At 38.2% G+C, this 24,637-nt stretch overlaps 1 protein-coding gene across 2 annotated transcripts in view; it reads left to right on the plus strand.

Annotated features, from left to right (window-relative positions):
• Positions 1–3,373: 3,373 nt before the first annotated feature.
• The window catches only part of LOC103725346 (charged multivesicular body protein 1b-2), a 42,120-nt gene continuing 20,856 nt past the window's right edge, over positions 3,374–24,637 (plus strand). The window contains exons 1-2 of one of the 2 annotated variants that reach the window (XM_008822683.3): positions 3,374–3,565; positions 9,702–9,799. In XM_008822683.3, the coding sequence (XP_008820905.1) occupies positions 3,550–3,565; positions 9,702–9,799 (114 nt within the window). In that variant the 5' untranslated portion in view covers positions 3,374–3,549. The remainder of the gene's footprint in view (positions 3,566–9,701; positions 9,800–24,637) is intronic. The other variant, XM_008822688.3, reaches the window with a different exon arrangement.

Here is a 24,637-nt window from a genome sequence, read left to right on the forward strand (position 1 = left end):
TTTCCTAATCATAAACTGAAATAACTTTTCAGGTTTTGGATGTACCAGTCAAACTCATTCTTTTATTTATTTTACTGTATGTATGCATGTATGTATGTATGTATGTATGTATATATGTATGTATGTATGTGGGAAAATTTTTTAAAGTTTTCCTTTATAGCCCTGGCTGGCCTGAGCTTTCTATATAGACCAGGCTGACCTCGAACTTGAAGCAATTCTCTTGTCTCTGCCTCCTGAGCGCAGAGTTTATAGGTGTATGCCACTATGCCTGGCTCTTCATCCTGTTTTTAAACTACTGTTTCTCATTTTGTCTTTTATTTGATTTAGCAAATATACTTTTATCTCTCTTCAGTAGCTGTAATCTCTTTCATCAATAACTTGAATCATTCTTTGCTAGTACAATTTGCAAATCAAATCTGAAATGGCAGAACAAAAAGTTTTTCTATTATGAATAGGAAAGATCTCAGTTTATACTTCCCTAAAATTTCTCAGAAATTCAACCTACTTCTCTGTGGAGAAACAGAAAGACTGCAATCCAACTGGAATAATTTTTCATTTTACTCTTACAGTAAATGGGTATGGAAAGGAAACATCAAAAGTGGTCTTACTCGTGATTCTTCCTTGCTAACCTGCTGTACAAATTCAAAGGTAATGGACTGGAAACCTAGAAGACCTGGGTAATATCAACTCTATTTGTTCAAAACTTATTTGAGCAAATTGTCTCTCTTGAGTTTTGTTTTTTCATAGTGGCTGCTGTTTTGACATTGTTTTATTATTGGCAAAGAAGATGATAATATCTTCCCAGGTTACTACAGAATACTAACTATCATTTGAAATAATATGCCAGGCATGGTGGCGTGCACCTGTAGTCCCAGCACTTGGGAGGCAGAGGCAAGTGGATCTCTCTGAGTTCAAGGCCAGCCTGGTCTATATAGTGAGTTCCAGGCCAGCTGGGGCTACAGAGAGACCCTGTTTCAAAAAGACCAACCCCCTCCAAAAAAATAATATAAGGTGAGATGCTTTGTAAACTGTTAATTGAAATGTAGCTACTGAATTCAATAAAGGATCTATATGATTCTATGAGAATATTCATTCCTACTTTGTAAACAGAAGCAAAAGACAGATTCTTGGCTCCACCTCCAAATTTACTCTATCAGAATGTTTAGAAGTGAGGGTTATCCAACTCTAATTTTAACAAAGATGGTAAAATTTGAGAAATACTATGTAAAATGACAACATTCTTATTTCTGGTACATTCCTTTCTTTTTACTTCAATGGAGTTTAGATCCCATAAAACATTAAATTTTCTACTTCAAAATCATTTGCTAAAAAGTCACACAAACATATTGTCACTCAATATGTTTGAGTTGAAGTAGTCAACACAAATAGTAGTTTAGATTCTAAAGAGTTTATAAATTTTTTAATTATGTTCATTTGTTGTAGCAGAGTAGATTGGTGGAACTAAGCACGATTAATTATGCAAACAGCCCAATTTCCCAAGGAATTTATTATAATATCCCACATTATTTTTGTTTAGCCCAAATTTTAACACATGCAATAGTTACTGAATTATCTTAAGATACAATACCAACTCATCTTTACATCTTCATCATCCCAGAAAATTTATAGAAATTACAGTGCAACACACTATACATCTAGCAGAAAGGAAAGAAACAAAGGCAAAACCCAAGATAACTCAAAACACTAGGAAACATGAATACAACAAACAATAAGAGAATAATTGTGCCTAAGTTTAGAGTGTAGATCTACATTTTTGCAAACACAACTAGGCATTTAAAAAGTTACCCTTCATCATAGTCTGTTTTAAATGAACACAAATATTCCTAGATGCTATATTAACCTAAAAACAACCCAAATGTCTATCATCAGGAAAATGGATAAATTATGGCATATGCATAGAGTGAAATACCTTTAGAGTGGGGAAAGAAATTACATCATTGTTATGTAACACAACCAAGGAACTTTATGATAAGCTACAAAGCAAGACAGAAGCAAGATGCAGTATGGTTTCATTTATAGGAGAATGTTCTAATGCAGACAACTCTGAGTAACACACTACTTAAAAATGCAAATACTAGAAGGTAAGTATAAAAAATAGGGATATTATGCATCAATGCAGAACACAGGCTATGAAAAGAGAGGGAATGTGGCTAGAAAAGTGCACGCAAGTGAGTTTATAGAAAAATGGTAAGGGTTTTTGTTTTCCTAAATTGTGTGTGACAGGTAACAAATGAGTATATACTATGTTGTACAACAAAAAGGTACATATATTTTTAAAATTATATTTTGTATGTATTCAGCACTTAAGAAAACAAAGGGCTGAAGAGATGGCTCAGCTGTTAAGAGCACTGACTGCTCTTGCAGAGGACCTGGGTTTGATTCCCAGCACCCACATGGTGGCTATGAACTGTCCTTAACTCCAGTTCCAGGGGAATCCGATGCTCTCTTCTGACCTCTGTTCCATTGCACGACATGGGTGCACTCACATACATGCAGGCAATACACTCAAACACATAAAATAAAAATAAGTAAAATATTTTTAAAAAAGAAAACAATTAAGACCACTGTATGGCAATTATACAAATTTTCCAAGTAATATCTTAGTGCATGCTTGTAATTTCTGTGATACTGAAAATGAAGCTCCCAATAATGCCTAAGATCCCTTCCCTTCCTAAGTCCAGAGTCGAAGTCTAAAAAATTCAACTTTGCACATTTTAGTAAGTCACACATGAAAACGGCGGGCAAAGGCTACTTAAACTACTCACGCCCGTTTTAGAGATTGGATATTAATTATATTAAATTTTATATCACTCACTGTCTATGCTAAAGAAAATTAAAATAACCGAATTAGTATCAGTATTTCGTAGCAACATTACCTCAGAAAAACTGCCTGTTTTCTCCCTTCTCCTTCTTAGCCTAACACTCGAACGCTTTTTAAAACCTCAACATTCCAACCACACTAACCCCTCAAACCATTATTTTACACTGCTATAACTTTTTAAAAGTACTTTAAAAGTCCTATACCTGTGTCTTGATCCTTTAAGAGTAAGCTCTGTAAAAAGGGGTCTGGGGAGCCAAGGACAGTGTAAAACCTGAGGGAAGAGGAGGGGCAGGTTAAGCGGAGTCCGGAGTTGACGATGGAAAGAACTAGAAGCTTGCTGGGATGCGCGACCAGGTTAGGTGCAGTTATCCCGTGCGCACGTGAAACATCTGAAGAGGAGAAACGAAAACTCGTGCTCTCAGACCGCCACCGCCCCCCAGCGACCAGAGCGCATCCTAACAGCTGCACCCCGCAGCAGCCATTTTGGCGTTGGTCCAGTCCGTCCCACTAACTTGCCTGGCTCCGCCCACCACAGGCACGGGACCCAAACAGGAAGTGGGCTCGCACCCCGGGGGCCAGCCGGCAGCGACGCGGGACCGCCGCCTTCTGCGCGCCCTACACGCGTCTTCAGCGCGCCCTGCCTACCGCTGGTGGCCCTGCCCCTACTTCCGCCCGGGTGTCAGCGACCCCCGTGAAATCGTGGGACCATGTCGAACATGGAGAGTATCCTTTCGGTCTACAAAAGTGCCGCTAGGGCCTAGGAAGCCGGGAAGGGCGAGGGCGGGGGGTTCCTAGGAGGCGCCCAGCGCTTTGACCTTTCGCTGGCGCGTGGGCGGAGGGCGCGCTGGCGACAGTTGCTAGGCTCCTGCTGCCAGGGGTTTTTGCTTCCCCCGCCCCCTCTCTTGCAGCTGCCGCCATCCTAGAATGGGAAGGGTCAGAGGAGTCGCTGGACTGCTTTCAGGTGATTGAGCTTGTAACCTCGTTGGAGACTGTGTCACCTGTCACAGTAGTGAATTTTGCGCCATTTGGAATTGATAGGAAATGGTCCGAGAGCCGAGGCGGAGGCGGGGCGCGGGAGTTTACGAAGGTTCCGGGTGGAGGCTCTGAGCGCAGGACTGGTGGACCTGCAGCTTCTGGGAGGCTCTGAGCGCCAGAGATGTGGACCAGCAGCTTCTGGCCAACTGAGCTTTTCTAAATGGAGGTGACTGGTACTAGCCCTCCCAGCCCGCGGAGCTGAGCGCTGGCTTTCTGTTTAAGCTGCCAGCCGATTTAGCATGGGAGGAAACTCCTGGCCCTGAAACCTTAACACTCATCAGCCATACGTGTGGCTGCCTCTTGAGAAATTACATGGGGCCTGAGAACCAAACTGATGTCGTGAACTGGGGAAACAAGAAACTGTTTTTCACTACTAAAATTCCATCACAGCAGCTCCATGTTGCTGTAATTCTTTATTCTTCCAGATGTTGGCATTACAGAAAATGGAATAATTTAATGCTCTCCCACTGCAATGTGGAAAAAAGATAAAATGCCAGGCGTGGAGCACACCTTTAATTCCAGCACTTTCGAGGCAGAGGCACGCATGTCTCGGTGAGCTCGAGGCCAGCCTGGTCTACATAGTGAGTTTCAGGCCAGCAGAGGCTACTACTGAAATCCAGTCTCAAAAAATAAACAAAAAAATGAGGGTAATAATAATTGTTTGGTAGCTCATGTTAAGGCTTTTTTGGCTTCATTAGTTTATAAGCCTGGACTATGGGCAGACATTTGATGAATTAAATTTAATGTTACTAGAAGGTATTGCTAACTTTTCTTGTGATGCACTGACCAAAATAAGCCAAAATAAAAATAAACTTTGAGGAAGGGAACGGATAAGCTTATGTCATGAAAAGAATTAGATGCCCAGCTTTCACTACACTTTTTAAAGACTAATAAATGAGCTTTAGTTTTAGTATTAATATAAAAGGCAGAGCATTGGACTGAGTCAGATCAGTTTTTTAAAAATGTTTATTTTGGGCTGGAGAGATGGCTCAGAGGTTAAGAACACTGGTTGTTCTTGCAGAAGACCTGGGTTTGAATCCCCGCACCCACATGACAGCTAACAACTGTCCGTAACTCCAGTTCCAGGGGATCGCGGAAAAAAAAAAAAAAAAAAAAAAAAAAAAAAAAAAAAAAAAAAAAAAAAAAAAACAAAAAAAAAAAAAAAAATATTTTTAAAAAATTTATATATATATATATATATATATATATATATATATAGACTGTATTGCCTGTATGACTAAGTGCACCCATGTTGTGCAGGGCCCAAGGAGATCAGAAGAGGGTGTCAGAGCCTCTGGAACTGGAGTTACAAACTGTTGTTAACTGCCGTGTGGGTGTTGGGAATTGAACCCAGGTCCTCTGCAAGAGCAGTTAATGCTCTTAATCACTGAGTCATCTCTCCAGCCCCAGAAGATCAGTTTTTTTCTACTTTTAAGAAACCTCTGTCACTTAAAGTCTACTCATTCTTAAAATAATACTAACTGCCTTGCCAGACTTCTAAAGGTATTTTGAAAGTAAAAGGAAATGGTAATACCTACCAAATTGTTGTATTGAATATACTCTGAAATGTGAGGTATGTGACTAGCTTGTAAATGGTTCTCTCTTTTCCCAGAACATTTGGAAGGATTGGTAAGTTAATCGCTCTGAAAGATTTTGTTTCCTGTTCTGAGGTACAGATTATTTTTGCTCTGTATAGCCGGCCCAGCTTGATTCCCAGTAACAGATTAACTGGTTACTAATAGTCTTTCATTGAAAATTATATCTTTTTTGTCTTTGTGTGTGTATTCATTTTTTTTATTAAAATTTCTTTTTATCCCATTGAGTCCAATTAGTGCTGCCCGTGTGTGTGTGTGTGTGTGTGTGATGTCACCTATGGCCACTTAGGCATGAGCAGCCTATTAGTGGCCACTCCTCTAGAGAAAAGTGACTCTCCCAATCCCAAGAGCCATCAGCTGCCAGTAGTGCCTTAGCTGGGGATGGGGCCTGGGTAGCCTCTAGCCAGTCCTGCTAAAATGTTCAAGTGCCTTGGTCTTATACAGGTAACTGCAACTGCTTTCAGTTCATGTGTGCAACCGCCAACTGGAGTCTAGAGAACAGTATTTCACAGCACGTCTCAAAAATAATGTCTCAGTGTAATTAAGTTTCATACCTAAGTGGAGTCTAGAGGACAGTATTTCACAGCACATCTCAAAAATAATGTCTCAGTATAATTAAGTTTTGTACCTAATACAAATGAACTACCCTTCAGTTTGTTACATGAAGGGAGAAGGTTTAGCTTGAACCATATCATCTAGCTGTGATTACTTCTCTTGGTTCATCTATGTGTAATCCAGGCTGTTTTTCCTCTTGAAACATACAAGAGGAAAATGACATGGACTCAGACCTGTTTTCCATAAATAACTTAAACTAAAACTTGAAACACATCTTCCCTTGTATACAATGCAAAACTCTCATTGTATTGTATAAGAAGATTGAATGTGATAAAACAGCACAATGATTTTGACTTCTGTCCTTGGATAATTAAATAAGCTGAATTTACCAGTAAACAATGGCAAAACTCACTTTTAAAATTTTAATTGAAGCCATATGTACTTGTTGTGACATTTATTCATGTAGGTATTAGGTTAATTACAGGAATGAAAAATTAGTAGATAAATAATTAAGGGCTGTGTGTTGGATAGCTTTAGTGTCAACTTGGCACACCTGGGTTGAGGGAGCCTGTGCCCATGTCTGAGGGTCATCTTCTTGATGAGTGATGTGGGAGGGCCCAGCCCACTGTGGGTGGTGCCACCCCTGGGCAGGTAGGCCTGTGTTGCATAAGAAAGCAGGCTGAGCAGAGGCCAGGAAAGAAAGCCAGTAAGCAGTGTTCCTCCATGGTCTATGCTCCAGCTCCTGACTCCAGGTTCCTGCTCTGAGTTCCTACCTTGGGCTCCCTGATGAACTGTTACCTGGGAGATGTAAGACAAGTAAACCCTTTCTTCCCCAAGTTGGTAGTGGTCAGCGTGTTTTGTCACAGCAATGGAGAAACAAACTAGGACAGGCTGCCTCATTGGTGCATGCTGTTCCCCCTTCTTGCTGCACAAGTATAGCTATAACTGATCTTATTGTTGAATTTAATTGAAGTCTGATTTATTTTGTCTTTATCTAAACTAAGGTCTTGGCAAAACAATCTTACAAGGAGCATTTCCTACGAATTACTACTAGTTGACCCTTATTGATGCTTCACCACCAATGTAATCATGTTTACTCATCTTTCTTAAGACTGTATTCCTAGAGGATGTGAACTTTTTATCTTCAATTGTTCATGGCATGCACAGCATTGGGGACAGAATGAACACAAAATGAGCAAATGGCCTTCTGTTAATAGTTAATTGTTGGGCTGGAGAGATGTCTCAGCGGTTAAGAACAGCTCTCTGCAAGAGCAGTCAGTTCTCTTAACCACTGAGCCGTCTCTCCAGCCCCAAAATACATAAATATTTTTAAGGATTTTTTTTGGTCTTTTTGAGACAAGGTCTTAACTGTAGCCCCAGCTAGTTAGGAACTTGCTATGTAGACCAGGCTGGCCTCAATCTCTCAGAGATCTGCCTGCCTCTGCTTTTCAAGTGCTGGGATTAAAGGTGTTTTATTTTTGGATTCTTAACATAAACTCATGATTTTGAGACATATAATATATTGCCAGTCTATTTATGCTTAATGTTTTTGTTCTTTGTTAATGAGTGAACTTGGCCTTTAATTTTCTTTCTGTGGTTTGGTAAGGTTTTTGTGTTGGTATTTCAGATTTAGTTTGTAGACCAGTAAATGATAGATTTTCTTATGTTTAATATTGTTGAAGATGTGCATTCTCAAACTATTGGGTCTTATTGTCTATGTAATTTTTTTCTTTAAATTTTTAAATTTTAAATTTTCTTTAAATTTTTTTTTTGCTAGTATACAGCTAGGTTTAATTATATCATTTACATACATTGTACATCATTACGCAGTACTCATATTCTCTCCCGATAGCCTCTATTCCCCTTCCCCTTCCTGCTAATTTGCTTTCATCCCCACAATAGCCCTCTTCTCTTCTCATGTATTACGTGTATGGTTAAAATGCAGTTCCACATACGAGAAAAAATACACAATATTTTCCCTTTTCCCCATTACTTTCTCAATTTACCTGTTTTAATCCCTTTTTTCCTGATAAGGTGCTTTCAACTTTTATATAATATGTATATTTTAGGTAATAGGTATGTGTATGTATATATGTATGCACATGCACATATCTAGAGTTCGTATATGAAAAAATATGTAATATGAATCTAAATTTGCTGTTTCATTTCATCTAACACACTGTATCTATTAAATTAAGCTTCTTAATAGGATCTTTCATAACTTGCATCTCTTTACTTGGTTTTGTTGGTTAGTTGAGTATTGTTAATACCTTCCAAGATTTATCAGTTTCTTTGTCATTTTAGTGTGTGTGTATGTACACACACAAAGACAACTCGAAGCTATGGTAGCATGCATTGCTTTGTTAGGTCACCTTGTGAATTTTTATGGTGAACTCTCTTAAAATTCCTAATACTATACTGCCTTTACATATTCTATTTTGATACTTAATTAGTTCTTATTTTGGAATATTGTTTGATAAATGTTGACTTTTGGCAGTTAATCATTTCATGTCTTTGTATTTTAAAGTCCTGTTTATGGCACCTTGCTCTAGTTGGTTCTATTACTTTCTTCATACATCATGACATTTGAAACAAGTTTCTTTTATTGCTTTTTACTAACATTTTTCATTTGCTTTGTGTGTGTGTGTGTGTGTGTGTGTGTGTGTGTCAGATAACAACTTTTAGAGTTGGTTCCCTTCTTTCTCCTTGTTGAGGCAGACTCTCTTATTGTTTCTGTTGCCCTGTGTACTCCAGGGTAGCTGGCAGTAGAGCTGCTAGAGCCCCTGTGTCTGCCTGTCATCTCCCTGTAAGAGTGCTGGGATTACAAATGAATGTTACCATATCCAGATTTTTTGCATAGGTTCTGGGACCTCTGTTCATCAGGCTTGTGGAGTAGTGCTTTTACCCTCTGAGTCATGTCAGCAGCCCACATTTTGGGGTTATTTCTTTTTACTTAATGTCTAATTTCTCTATCTGTCTTCAAATTCAATACTCTTTTGCTGCTTTCTTTTGGATCTATAAGTGGTTTACACCATTTTCCCCTTCATTTCTTTAGAAGTTATATACTATTTCTTTGGAACTACCCTTGACATTTTAACATGCATTATTAATTCTAAATTTAATGAATGGTGTGTCGTGCTGGAGTTTCACAGATCATCCCAGTAATGTTTCACTTAATCATGTAGTCTCTGTAGTCTCCAGTTTGGGACAGTTATTCACCTGTTCCTTGCTCTTCTTGAATTTGACACTTGAATAATATATTGGACATTTCTAACCTGTCTCTTAGTATAGGAATATTTAGTATTTTCCTCTTGAGTATTTTAGGTTGTTCTGAGCTACAACCCCATGGAAGTAGTGCTGTCATATTCTTCTGAAGAGGTCATTTCGGAAAGTGAATGTTGTTGACCTGCTTTATTCCTGATGACATTAACTTTGGCTACAATGGCATTTGCCTAGTTTCTTTAGTGCAGTCATTTTTTCTTTATAATTAATATATATCCTACTAATTTGAATTTTGATGAATAGAAGTGAAGAGATATAATTTGTTTTGTTTGCATAATTTTGTGACTAATTACGTTAAATTATAATACCTAATCATTTTTTAGATAATTCTAACATATTTGCAGATTGGGAAAATGTCTTTTTGAACAGCTAGCCTTAACCTGTATTTTCAGAACACTTATTTAATTTGAAGTTTGCTGCAAAAGAACTTAATAGAAATGCCAAGAAATGTGATAAAGAAGAAAAGGCTGAAAAGGCCAAGATTAAAAAGGTATAGTGATTTTAGTATTTTTACCTTTTCATTCACAAAAGGAGCACAATTCCATACGGAAGAATGGATAACTCTAGAGTTTCTATTAAAATAAAGCATTCTCCTACATAGTAATGGCTTTTTTTCCTGTGCATAAATCTTTTTACTATTTAAATGTATAAGTGTACCTTAACAAAATTATGCATTTTTTTTTTATTTTAACTTCATGGAATGACTGTCTTTAGCCTTGTACCTATGTCCATTCTTATTGAGAAGTATAAAACTCGTATATAAAGTGATATTTCTACTTTTGCCTTATTGTAATGTGTATACTTTCCAAAGCTTTATATCTAAACGTTACATAGATTGAATGTATATTTTGGTTTGTGTCTTTACTAGCAGGAGTCACAGGACTCGATAGGTAGTTGTACTCAGGGCTATAGTAAAAGTATTGAAAGCAGAATCAGCAAAGAAAAAATAATACATGAGGTGGTCTGAGAGATTCATGCTTGCATTCCAGGAGTCCTTTCCCAGCAGAGTCACACAGGGCAAGATTAATTTCTACAGGTAGTCATAACACATGTGAAATATCTGATGGGGAAGTTCTGGACGTAGAAATCTGGAGGGGTTTTTTTATAGTCATGTTGGCATTTTCTGCCTAGAAAATACCAGAATTCCAGATCTCTAGAGGGAAATAAGTTATTTAAAACAAAATAGCACAGTTTGTACAGTCTAGGCATAGTAAGACACTTTTTATTGGTATAAGTGCATCCTACATAATCGTGAGTTTCACAGACATTTTCAAACTAGTATATCATATATTTTGAACATATTCCTGCTCTACTCTCGTGTACTTCCCTTCATTTTCCAGTAGTCTCACTTCTACTTTAATGTCCCATAGGCATATTTAGATTTATGTATCTACATAAGATGGAAGAACTACAAATGGGAGAAAATAGGCTCACAGAGTTAACATTTCTTTTAATATGATGCTAATTTCATCCATTTGCCTTCAAGCAATGAAATTTCATTCTTTTTATGGCTAAATAAAGCTCTGTGTGTGTGTGTGTGTGTGTGTGTGTCTGTCTGTGTGTGTCTGTGTCCGTGTGTATCTTTGTGTATCTCTGTGTGTGTGTCTGTATGTATAAATCACATTCATTTTCTTTGTTCATCTATCAGTAGATACCTAGTCTGATTCAGTAGTGTGGCTATTGTGAATAGCACTGCAATAAATATGACTGAGGAAGGATCTGTTCTATCTTGATATAGAGTCTTTGGGTATATACCCAGGGGTGGTATAGCTACATTATATGGTGGATCTGTTTTTAGATTTTTAAGAAGCCTCCATATTGATTTCCATAGTGATTCGAATAATTTATATTCCCACTAGCACTACATAAGGATATAATCACATCGTTACTTTAATTTCCATTTCTATAATGACTAAGAATGTTGAACATTTTTCCCTTTGTTTACTTGCCATTTTTCTTTATCTTTTTAACCTTTTTTTTCTCTTTTGCGAATTTCATTCTTCAACAGACTATTCCATCCTGTAAATGTACCATATTTTCATTATTCATTCATCAGTTAATGGACTTCTAGGTTCTTTCCATTTCCTGGCTTTTGTGAATAGAGCAGCAGTGAACATGGATGAGCTCTGTAGTAGGATATAGAGTCCTTTGGGAATATGTGAGGAGTGGAATAGCTGTATCACATGGTAGGTCTATTTCTAGCTTTTTGAGAAAGTCCCACAAAGATTTCCATAGTAGCTACACCAGTTTGAACTCCCACCACCAACAGTAAGTGTTCCCCTTTCTTCCCTTATCCACTCAAGCATTTGTCATCATTTGTTTTTGTTTGTTTTTGGTTTTTCTCTTAGCCATTCTGACTGGGGTAAGATGAAATATCAAACTAGTTTTTATTTGTATTTTCCTGATGGGTAAGAATTTTTAACATTTAAAAAAATATTTCTAAGCCATTTGCATTTCATTTTGTAAGAACTCTCTGTTTAGTTCCTTGCCCCAATTTTTAGTAAGGTTGTTTTCTTGGTGTTTATTTTTTTCAGTTCTTTATGTATTCTAAACACTAACCCTCTGTCAGATGTACGGCTGGTAATTTTTTTTTTCATTCAGTAGGCTACCTCTTGATTGTTGATATCCTTTGCTGCACAGAAGCTTTTTACTTTCCTGAGGTCTCATTTTTCAGTTGTTGGTCTTAATGCTTGCATTATGTGAGTCCTGTTCAGAAAATCCTTTCTTGTGCATATAAGTACCAGTATATCCCCTACTTTCTACACTAACAGATTTCTCAGTTACTACCTGGGGAAAGCCTTTTCACGATCTGCTGGCAGTTGGACTGCTGTGAAGAAGGGCTATACGTTTATTTTTAATATTATGTTACTTTAGATATTTAGATAATTCATAATAGTATGTCTCATCCTTGAGTCATTTTGAATATTTCATCTTTATTTTAGAAAAATATTTTTATTTTATGTCTATGAGTGTATTGCATGCATGCATGTAAGTACACCCATGTCGTGCATGCCCATGGAGGTCAGAAGAGGATATCAGATCCCCTGGAACTGGAGTTATAGACTGTTGTTAGCTGCTGTGTGAGTGCTGAGACTCGAACCTGGGTCTTCTGCAAGAACAGCTGGGGCTCTAACCACTGAGCAATCTCTCCAGCCACCTCATCTTTATTCTTGAGAGAATTATAATAGAAATAAAATCTTTGGAAAAAGAGATGAAAACATTTGTGTGAACTTGAAGAAAATGTAAAAGGAAGGAGCATGAAAGGGAATGCTGGGCATGAATATGGACAAAATACGTGATAGTATTGTTTGCAAATGACTCCTGAGGCCCATCGTTATCTTCAATGAATATATGCCAATAAAAAAGGATGCCCACTGTCCCTGAACTGTTTGTGCAAACAGTGGTGTTTTGTGTCAAACTTTGTTAGATCATCCTTTTCTAAAACATATCCTTAACTCTAACATAAAAAGATAACCCCCCAAAAGACTTTTGATCAAGTCTTTTTATATACTGAGGATTTTAAAAATAGTAAAAAATGATTTTAAGATATTGAGGCTCAGGCAAACACAAGAGTATTAATTTTGTAATGTAGTCTATTTTATCCCACCCTAATTAATATTTTGTGCATGCAGTAGACTGCAGGGAAAAGTGCTTTTTGAACTTGTGTTTAGTACATTGTGATTACACTTTTGTGGAAATTGCTTTACAGTTTACTTTCCTTTAATCTACCATTTATCTCCCTACTCCCTCCTCCCCCTAGTTTTATAGTCTGCATCCTTCTTGGTATTCTGACAACACATTGCTTGCACCAGCTTTTTTTTTTTAATTTAATGTTAAAACAATTCTCAGTGGTAATTTAAATTCAAGTTTTTTGATTGTGCAAATCCATATGCCAAAAATATTTTGTGTGGATTGAATGTGGAATTTCTTATTTTTCCTTTTTTTTGATTTTTCACATGTGTGGGTCTGCATTTTTGTGTGCATATTTATTTGTGTGTGTGTGTGTGTGTACATGCATGTATGTGCAGATATCCATGCATGTAGAGTATCAAGGCTGATGGCAAGAATCATCCTAAATTATCATCCTAGATTGCTCTTCCAGCTTTCATTAGGGCTGGGTGTCTGAATCAAACCCAGACTGCCTGTTTGGCTAGTCTTGCTTCCCAGCCTGCTCTGGGAATCCCCTGTCTCAGCCTTCCAGGGCAGGGCTGGAAATACAGGTCAGCCACCATACCTACCCAGCATTTAAATGAATTTTTAAGGAGCCGAACTCAGGTCCTCAAGCTTGCCCAACAAGTGCTTTAACTGCTGAGCTATCGCCTCTGTCCTCAAAGTGGAAACTCTTAAACTAAATTCATACTACATACAATGAAGGATTTTTTTTATAATCTTGGAGTGGAACCTCGATACTACAAAGCCTAAAAAGCCATATAAGGAAGACTGACAAATTTGTGCTGAAAAAAAAAAGCTTCATATGTAAAAATTCCATAAAATTCAAATAATTACACAGGGAACAACTTACCTAAAATGCTCTTAACAACTGCTTATATACTAAATATATGTGATTGATAAGGAAAAGGGTAATATTTTATTAAAAGTTAGGCAAATTATATGAAACAGTTCACAGAAAAGTCATTCATCCCTTTATTTGTTTAAAGATAGGATCTTCCTGCGTAGCCCAGACTAGCTTCAAACTGTTGCTCTTCCTACCCCTGCCTTCCAAATGCTGTGATTAGAGATGTGTGTCACACTGCCCAGCTATGAAACATCTTTGAAGCATAAAAGGGCCTGGCCTCAATTTTTATATGCTTTTCTTTTTAAATGTAAATTAAAATTACATATTATGATTGCTTAAGTTTTGAAAGATAAAAATATTTGATAATATACTTTTTTATGTAGGATAGGTAAAAAAACACCAACACTTGGGTGACAGTGTCAATATTTCCAAATCATATTCCTTAATATGCTAATTATACTTCTAGGACTTTGTCCTGGTGATATGCTTAGCATGTGAACATAAGTTTGTTGGATTTTGTTTTGACCTCGTAATTTCTCATAGCACAAAAATGAAATAAAAATAGAAGATACAGTCTGAATGCCCACTTTCGAAGAACTTGTAAAGTTTTGGAGACACCATATGATGAGATTATTATGTAGTCATAGAAAAAGCAGATAAACTTAAAATAGAATACAGTTAATTATTGAGAAAAGCAAAATGAAGAGTTTTCATATATTGAAAACAGGTTCTCAACCTTCTTGCCAACATTAGGTATTTTAAAACTAATTTTTCGTGAGTCTGAAGTAGAGTGTCATGTTGTTTCAATTTGATTTGCTGTGAATGAGCTTCAGCAGCCTTTATACTTCCTTAGCATATTTGTTCATAATATTTACATCTTTTGTAACTGTCATTTTTTAAAAATGTTGATTTGACGAGAAGTCTAAAATTTTGTGATGATGAAGAATGTTCCTTAAGACCTCTATTTAATATATTCAGACCATGGTCTGAATGTTTGTTTCTGTCCTTGCAACATATATATTAAAACAAAATCATCTGCATGATGTTAGGAGATTGGGATACAGGGAGGTGATCAGGTTGTGAGATTAGTACTCTCATCTGTGGGATTAGTGCCCTCATTAAAGAGGCCCCAGAAACTAGCCTTGAGTCTTCTGTCACCCAAAGGCATAGAATCATACTATCTGTGAATCAGTAAGTAAGACCTTATCAGTCTGGAAACAACTAGACCTAGACAGCTGTGTCCTAGACCTCACAGCTTCAAAAATTGTCAGAAAAGAAATTTTACTATTTATCAACCACCTTGTTTATGGTATTTTGTTTCTCTAAGTCATATAGCCTCAATAACCTTCTTTCCAAATATGTTAGCTTGCTTTCCTGTGAAAATTGAGACATCATAAGTACCTTAGCTTTCTACTGGTCTGTTCGCCTAAGACCTGCCCACTACCCTTCCAAAACATTGTCCAGTGAACTATGTCTCTTCCTCTCATTTTAGAAGTTACTCCTCTGCCCCATACTTGACCTTCTGACCTTGTCACCTACTTCCTCATCTGTGCCTTCAGTTCCTGGGTTATCACCCTCTTGATTCTCTTTGTTTTCTATTTCCTTATCTTTACTGACTCTCTTTCTTCAGCCAAAAATTAGGCTATCAGGTTTCTTCATCCTAAAAAGCCTACCCTTTAACCCCATATCCCCCTCTAGTTTTCATATACTTGTTTTCTCTAATGAATAGTTGAACTGGATATTTTCAATTCTCTTTTTATTCTCTATTTATTAACTTTTCAAACCAAACACTTACTGCTCCCCCACATACAGGAAATTGCACTCAGAAGTCACAGTGATCTCCAGAGGTGACTGAAAGGCTAGTCTTCAAATAGTTTTCGGCTATATTTGACATAACTGATTTTCTTTGAAACTGCCTGCTTTGATTCTGTTACAGTAGTACACTTTGGGCTCCCCTGCTACTTTCTGAACATCACTTCTCCATGTCTTCCTTGGATTCTTCTGCCACTGTTTGTATCAGAAAACCTTTTCTTAAAATCCCTCAGTATTTGTCTTTCCTTCTTTACATTCTTATCTACTCTCCTGGGCTCATTTATTGTGTCTTCATTAATTACTCTCAAATCTGTTTTATCTCTTGAACACTTCAGTATCTAAATATAGACTGGGAAGATTGGTTAGAGAAATGCCGTTACTTACTCAGTCCACAAGTGGAAGTAAACTTAAAACCTAACTTGCATATAATCTTTTTTCTTGTTTTCCTTTTTTGATTATTTTATTTAAATATTTTATTAAAATTTTGATAATTTTATGCGGTATATTTTGAATATATTCAGAACCCTTCCCCTATCTACACCTTACCCCTTATTAATGCCTATCCAATTTCATGACTTCTGTCATTTTTTTAAAGTCTATTAAGTCTAATTTGTATTCCCCAAATGTACATTAGTGTGGGTACATGCCATGTAGCCAGGTCAACCTATCAGCATCATAACCATAAAGAAAACTGACTCTCCCTCTTCTAGCAGCTATCAGTTGCCAATAGTTCCTCAGCTAGGGTTGGGGCTTCTTACACATCTGCCCACTTCTATGCTAGAAAATTGTCTTGTTTGAGTTGGCATAGGTCTTGTGCATACTGTCAGAATTGCTATGAATTTATGAGTAACTGCTGTGCTGTCTGGAAAGCAGTGTTTCCTTGTAGTCATTTTATAATCTGTGGCTCCAATAATCTTTCCACCTCCTCTTCCACAGTGATCCCTGAGCCTGGGGAGGAGAGGGTATGATATAGGTGTCCCATTTAGGACTGAGCACTCCACAGTCTCTTTTCTTTTGTGCCTTGACCAAAATTCTCAGTATTCCCTCCTTTGCCCTGCCCTCCCCTTTCCCCAACCCATTGAACCATTCCTACTTTATTACTCCCCTTTCCCCTTTTATATTACTGCATTCTGTTTCCCCTCAAAACAAAGCCTTCCTCCCCCATAACCCCTTACTAGTTTCTTGACTACAGGGATTTTCCAATTGAAGCATGCGTAATTAAAGATACAAAATTATCATCCACTTATGAGAGAGAACATACAGCATTTTTCTTTCTGGGTCTGGGTTTCCATACTCAGGAACCTCACCCACCCACAGCTCAGAGACCATTGCAGGAGAGGAGGCAGAAAGATTGTAAGAGCCAAGGGTTGTTCATGAACACAGGGATGTGGAGGCTTCCAGCCACTGGAGGCTTGCTCATGTGAGCCTGTGGCAGCAGTCACATCAAGCATGGGACCCATGTCATCTTAGTTAAACAAGAGCCCAAAGGGGAGGTGAGAGGTGGGTGGTGGGCCAGCACTAGATTGAGAGCTATTTGAGATTGATTGCTGCTGGGTGAGGGAGAGTATGACTTACTACGACCACTGGAAGGGCTTACTTGACTCCAGTGGAGTGGACACATTTACACTGAAGGACATTGGGGTACAAACACCTGAATGAATAGGACTTGGCATGTATGGCAGAGTGCATACGGTTCATTGCGGAGGGGATAGTGGGAGGCATGGATGGGGGAGGGGGTCTGAATTTGAGTTGGAAATGTATGAAATTTAAAAAGCTCAATAAAAAAAAGATTGTGTCCAGTTCCATCCATTTACCTGTGAATCTCATAATTTTATTTTCTTAATCACTGAATAATAGTCCATTATGTAAGTGTACCATACTTTCATTATCTGTTCATCAGGTGTTTGACATCTAGGTTTCCATTTCTGGCTATTGTGAATAGAGCAGCAGTAAACATGGATGAACAGGTATCTCTGAAGTAGGATATAGAGCCTTCTGGATAGATGCCCAGAGTGGTATGGCTGGATCATGTGGTAGATCTATTTCTAGCTTTTTGAAAAGTTGCTACATTGGTTTCCGTAGTGGATGCACCACTTTGCACTCCCACTGGCAGTGAAAAAGTGTTCTCCTTTCCACACATCCTTGCCAGCATTTTTCATTGTTTGCTTTTTGAATCTTAGCCATTCTGACTGGAGTAAGATGAAATCTCAAGTAGTTATAGTTTGCATTTCCCTAATAGCTAAAGGTATTGAACATTTTAAAAAGTATTCCTCAACCATTTGTGTTTCATCTTTTGAAACCTCTCTGTTTAAGTATTTGCCCCGATTTTTAATTGGGTTGTTTGGTATGTTTTTAACAATATATTTTTATATTTTTTTGAATTTCATCTTTTAATCATATTGAGACCCCCCCTCACCTATCTGCATCCCCCATAGCCTGCCCACAGAATTTCACGCATTCTGATATATATGTTAAGGCCTATCAAGTTTTCCCTTTTTTTTTTTACTCCCATAACAGTCATGTTATTTCTTGAACTAGAACTAGCAGTTTGTCTGGTAAGTCACGAGTGTAGCACGTTGGGCCCACAGCTCAGTAAGACTGTTGATAATTCTCCTCCAGTAGCCTTCATAGCACCTTCCAGCACCATGAAAACCAGTGAGCCAGGAAGAAACTTCCAGCTCAGTCCTAACACAACTCTCCATGTCCTGGGACCAATGTATGGTGTGTCCCCAACAATAGGGTCTTTTAAAAAAAAATTATTGAGCTTTTTAAATTTCATACAGCATTTCCCACTCAAATCTGGAACCCCCCCATCCATGCCTCCCCCATCCCCCCACTGAACTCTGTGCACTCTGCCATACATGCCGAGTCCTATTCATTCAGATGTTTATACCAAAGTTTCCTTCAGTGTAAATGGGTCCACTGGTGTCTAGTCAGCCCATCCAGTGGTCGTATGTAAGTCATACCCTCCCTCACCTAGAATGAATCAGCCTCAAATAGTTCTCAATCTAGTGCTGGCCCACCACCTATTTCTCACCCCCCGCTTTGGTCCTTTGTTTCATTGAGCTGACATGGGTCTTGTATTCGAGGCCACCACTGCCACAGGCTCACATGAACTAGCCTCCAGTGGCCTGAAAGCCTCCACCTCCCTGTATCCATGAACTAGCCCTGGCTCTTACAATCTTTCCTCCTCCTCTTCCACAATGGTCCCTGAGCCCTGGGTGGGTGAGGTTCCATATGGGAGTCCCATCCTACACTCCACAGTCTCTTATTCTCCAAAACTTGGCCAGACGTGGTCTTCTGTGTGCATTGCACTCTGATGTACAAGGGAGTCTCACTGGTGAGAGGTGAGAGGTGCATTAGCCCTCTCTCTGCCCCTTGTTCTGTGTCCCATGGGCCTTAGTTGGAGAGATTCAACTACAGATATGTCACCTAATACTGGGCTGTTTGGTATTTTTGATAATTAGTTTTTTTAGGTTTTTTTTCTAATATTATAGCTACTAACCCTCTGTCAGATATATAGCTGGTAAAGATTTTTCCCATTCTTTAGTTTGTCTCTTCACTAGAATGATGTTGTCCTTTCCAACTTTTTAGTTACATGAAATTCCATTTGTCAGTTATTGATCTTAATGCCTGTGCTATCAGAGTTCTGTTCAGAAGGCTTTTCCTGTGCCTATAAGTTCCATTGTGTTCCCTATTTTCTCCTGTATCAGATTCAGAGTATCACGTCCTATGTTGAGGTCCTTGATCCATTTGGAGTTGAGTTTTGTGCAGGATGGGAGATACGGATCTGGTTTCATTCTTTTATGGATAGCTTTTCAGCTTGGCCATCACCATTTTTAAACATGTTGTCTTTTCTCCAATATGTGTTTATGGCCCTTTAATCAGGTGACTCTTAAGTGTATGGATTTAAATCTGAATCCTCAGTTCTGTTGCATTGATCAGTATATCTGTTTTTATGCCTGTACCATGGAGTTTGTATTACTGTAACTCTGTAGTATAACTTGAAATCAGAGATGGTGATACCCCCAATAATATTTTTGTTGTTCTGGATTGTTTGAGCTATCTTGTATTTTGGGTTTCCATGTGGAATTTGAAATCATTTTTCCAATTTCTGTGAAGAATCTTGTTGGAATTTTGATGGGGATTGTATTGAATAAGTTGATTGCTTTCAGTAGGATGACCATTTTCACAATATCAATCCTGCCAATCCATGAGCTGGGAGGACTTTACATCTTCTGTTATATTTTTCAATTTCTTACGTGCTTTCCATTTTCCCTGTGCAATTCTTTCACTTCCTTGGCTAGATTTATTCTAAGCTGTTTATGAATTTTGACACTATCATGAATGGGATCCTTTCCCTGGTTTCTCAGTATGTTTGTCAATGGTATATGGGAAGGCTGCTGATTTTTATGCATTGATTTTGTATCCTGCTACTTTGCTGAATGCAATTATCAGCTAGAGTAATTTTCTGCTGGAGTCTTTAGTCTTTTATATATAGAATAATATGTACAAAGAGGGATACTTTGACTTCTTCCTTTAGAATTTATAGCCCCTTCACTTGTCTTACTGCTGTAGCTAAAACTTCAAGCCCTATATTGAACAGGGATGGAGATAGTGGATATCCTTTTCTCATCCCTGATTTTAGTGTAAATGCTTTGAGTTCTCTGTTTAGTATGATGTTGGCTGTGGGCTTATTCCATATTGCCTTTATTATGTTGAGATATGTCCCCAGAATCCCTAGATTCTCCATGACTTTTATCGTGACTGGATGTTGGATTTTGTCAGAGGCCTTGTCTGCATCTAATGTGATGGTCATGTGGCTTCTATCCTTCATCTGTTTATGTGGTAGATTGCATTGATTTGCATATATTTAACTATCCCTGCATCTCTAGGATGAAACCAACTTGATCATCTGGATAATCTTTTTTATGTGTCCTTACAATTTGGTTTACAACTATTTATTGAGTTTTTTTTTTTTTTACATCTGTGTTCATCAGAGAGATTGATCTATAGTTTTCTTTTTCGTTGGCACTTTGGCTGCTTTTGGTATCAGGGCAATACTGGCTTTGATAATCTTAATTTATCATTGAGGAAATAATGCAGAGAATGGGAAATTTATAAAAATGTGGCACAACATGTTGTGCAAGTACAGACATTGTTTGGGAATACCAGAAGATAAGGGAGACAGGTGAGAAAATAAGGGGAACTCACATGGAGAACATATATAAAAAAACATTACCAAGAATGGGTTATAGCAGAAGTCAGCATACTACAGCCTACAGATTGGATCCAGCTTGCAGTCCATTTTGTAAATAAAGTTTTGTAGGAAATGTTAGATAACTCTTAAGGAACATTATGTTTGTTGGTTCATGATAGGAACCATCACATAACTGGCCTTCAGGAGTTAGCTTTTTTCAAAGGAAGGGCCTTGAGACCAAGCCTTGAGGTAGAAGAGCATAAAAAATGAACAGTACAATATATTAAAATCCAGGGTCTTAAAGGAAAAGAGAGCTTTCCTTCAAAACCTAGAGAAGAGCTTCATTTAACAGGATAGCTTGAAGTAAAAGTAAGAGAAAATGCCTTCATGGACATGGTGATGGGGGGCAAGCACCCAGAAGAAAGAGTCTTCAGAAGATTCCCTTAACAAGGGATATCTGACTATCTGATTTTTACAAGTTTTCCTGGGTCTGGTGGGAAGTTTTACACCATGTGATTTAGTATTAGTCTGGGATACCCTACATGACACAGAGGAATGGAGGAGCCAGGTACTGGATAGGACCAGAAATTGGGAGTTGCACAAAGCAGAAAACAAGATCTTAACTCTGTTTCAGGGAGAGAGCTAGAGGAGACATGGCCTGATTTCTTCAGACCATGTGTGGTGGTTTGAATGAAAATGTCCCCCATAGGCTCCAAGTATTTGCACACTGTACTGGGAGGTTTTAGAAGGTGTGTCTATGCTGGAGGAAGTGAAGCAGTCACTGGGGGCCGGCTTAGAGAGTTCTTAAGGCTGTCCAGATCTCAAGTTGCTCTCTTGCTTCCTGTGCCCCCTTGAAGATGTGAGTGCTCTGCTTTCTGCTTCTATTCCAGCAGCCTCTTGCCACCATGCCTCCCTGCCATGATGGACTGTAATTCCCCTGGAACTGTAAGCTCAAATAAGTTTTTCCTTCTATAAGTTTCTCGGGTCAGCATTTCTATCACAGCAACAGAAAAGTGACTAATACACCATGTGAACTGGCCTCTTAGAATGTCCAGTATCTTAAAGGGGCAGGTCAGTGACTTAATAGGACCGTGCCACATTTCTTAAGCAGTCTGAGTTTAGGGACACTTTCACTAGAAGATCTTTGCATACAAAGTACTAGAGACCAGAAGAAAGGATAAGAGAATTTTGTACAAAACCGGAGTTCAGGATATGGATTATATGCCTTATAATAGGCATATAATAGGGAGGAATAAAGCCCAGTCATCTTGAATCTTTGTTGTGGCTTTTATTGCATAGGGCATGAAAATTGTGTCATGCCTAGGTTGACATGGGCTTTGGGTATAAAAACTGTTTACCACCATTTTGGTAAACTGAGAAAGAACTGAGGAAGAAATAACCACAGTCCATTACAGGTTTTTTTTTTTAATTTTATGTGTATGCGTGTATTGCCTGCATGTAGGTAAGTGCACCGTGTCTTGCAATGCTTGCAGTGGTTAAAAGAGGCTGTCAGATCCCCTGGGACTGGAGTTATGGACAGTTGTTAGCTGTTATGTGGGTGCTGGGATTTGAACCCGGGTCTTCTGCAAGAACAACCAGTGTTCTTAACCACTGAGGCATCTCTCCAGCACCCATTACAGTTGTTTTTAACTTTGTTGTCAATTAATTGCTGTCCTTAGGTGTTGCCCAAAATTCAGGGAAGATGTTTGAGATAGGAAATAGCTAACCAAGATTTTTTTTTGATTATTTTTATTTTATGGGTATGAGTGTTTTCCCTGCTGGTATGTAAGTGTACCAGCTGTGTTCACTGCCTACAGGGGCCAGAAGAGGGCATTGAATCTCCTGGATCTGGAGTTACAGATGATTGTTAGCCACTATGTAGGTGCTGGGAATGGAACCAGACTCCTCGGCAAGAGCAGCCAGCGCTCTTAGCTGAGGAACCATCTCTCAAGCCTCAAACTTTTACTTTTATTTTCCTTTTTAAGACAGTGTCTCACTATGTACTGCAGGCTGGAACTCGCTGTGTAGACCAGACTGACCTCAAACTCATGGAGATCTGTCTGCTTCTGCCTCCTTAGCACTGGGATTAAAGGCATGTGCCACCATGTCACTCACTCATCATTCATTTTTAACAAAGCAGTGACAGACAGGTTTTTGAATCTTGCTTGTATGAAAGGCTTTTTTTTGTTTGCTTTTATTTTTAATTAGCTTGCAAAGTGATGTTTGCTTATGAGATATTCAGATGAATTTATTTAGATTTGGTTGAGTCTCTCTTTGCTGGGCTTATTGGCCATCTCCCATTCCCTGTCATAACCTTCCATTGCTAATATTCTCTCTTCGCTCAGAACTCTCTTAAAGCCTCTTTTTTCTTATCTCATGGATCTCTTTCTAGTTTCTTAGTCTCTATCCATACTTGTCCCTACCTAATTACACGTTTAGCTATTACAACTTGGGATCAAATCCTTATGTGAGAGATAACATGGTTTATATGTCCTTCTGAGCCTCACTTAAAATAATACTTTCCAGTTCCATCCAGGCCTTAATTTAAAACATTTGGAGGGTTTTTTTTAATTAAATTAATTAATTTTAGTTTTATGTTTATGAGTGTTATTCTTGTGTGTATATAATTACACTTATGTTGTACAATGCCTGAGGAGGCCAGAAGAAGGTGTTACATCCCCTGGAACTGGAGTTAAGGATGGTTGTTAGCTGCCATGTGGTTGATAGCAACCAAACCTGGGTCTTCTAGAAGAGCAGCCACTGAGCCATCTCAATCCAGCCTCATATTTGGAAGTTTTAAGTTGATTTTATTAAGAATTTGCACCGACTCCAAATTCCCTCATTTTTTGTCTACCCTAACATTAAGGTCTGTCTAGAGTATAAGTACTTGTTATTTGGCCTTTTGTAGGAAAAAATGTGCAGATCTTTGGATTATAGGACTTTAAATCTATGAATGGTTTTATTGACAAGGTTTTGTTCATCTAGGCAAGAAACAATAAGTTGTCTCTGTTAGGGTACTATTAAGGGAAGCAGAGAAAATGATGAGTTTAAATATGTTGTGGTGGCAAAATCTGAATTTGATAACTTAGTATGGATAGGAGAAGAGGGAGTCATCAAGAATGACTGAATTCTAGCTTGGGCCACTGGTTGGATGGGTGGTGATGACTTTTATTTAAGCTGAGAAATTTGAAAAAAACTCTTCAGGTTGTTTGAGTGAAAACATTGAGCTTTTGATCTGCTAAGTAAGGAAGTCCTTCCTCAATCTCGTTTTGTCACAGGAATTCAGGAGACAGATTTCATCTGGAGATAATAGATTAACAATATTTATTGAGTGCTCAGAACCACAAGCATCTGTGCTATGCATCAGGGAGAAAGTAGGGAATGAGGACTGTACCAGCTTGATAAAACCTATCTGGGAAGTGCCATTATCCAGTGGGGTAAGGAGAGGAGGTGACAGAAGAATCAACAGAGGTTATTAAGGGACAGTTAGACAAGTAGAAGAACAAAGACTGAAAGATACATGAGAGATTAATGGAATGAAGGATTGACAAGAAAGACAAAATATATAAGAAAATTAAAAAAAAAAAACCTGCCTGTTAGGGATGGCCAGCAGAAAAAGTGATGATTTTTGTAGTGAGATTGATTTCAGTGAAGTAGAGGTCAGGCCTCATCACACCAAGTTGAGTGGTACATCAGAGAAAACGATATGAAGATATCTATCATCCTGGCCCAAATTTCTGTCTCCCATCCCAGGCTTTTTTATATCTGGCTGTCATTTTATCACCTCTACTTGAATTTCC

The sequence above is a fragment of the Nannospalax galili genome, unplaced genomic scaffold (genome assembly GCF_000622305.1).
Source record: "Nannospalax galili isolate Female #2095 unplaced genomic scaffold, S.galili_v1.0 scaffold10, whole genome shotgun sequence".
NCBI classification, from domain to species: domain Eukaryota; kingdom Metazoa; phylum Chordata; class Mammalia; order Rodentia; family Spalacidae; genus Nannospalax; species Nannospalax galili.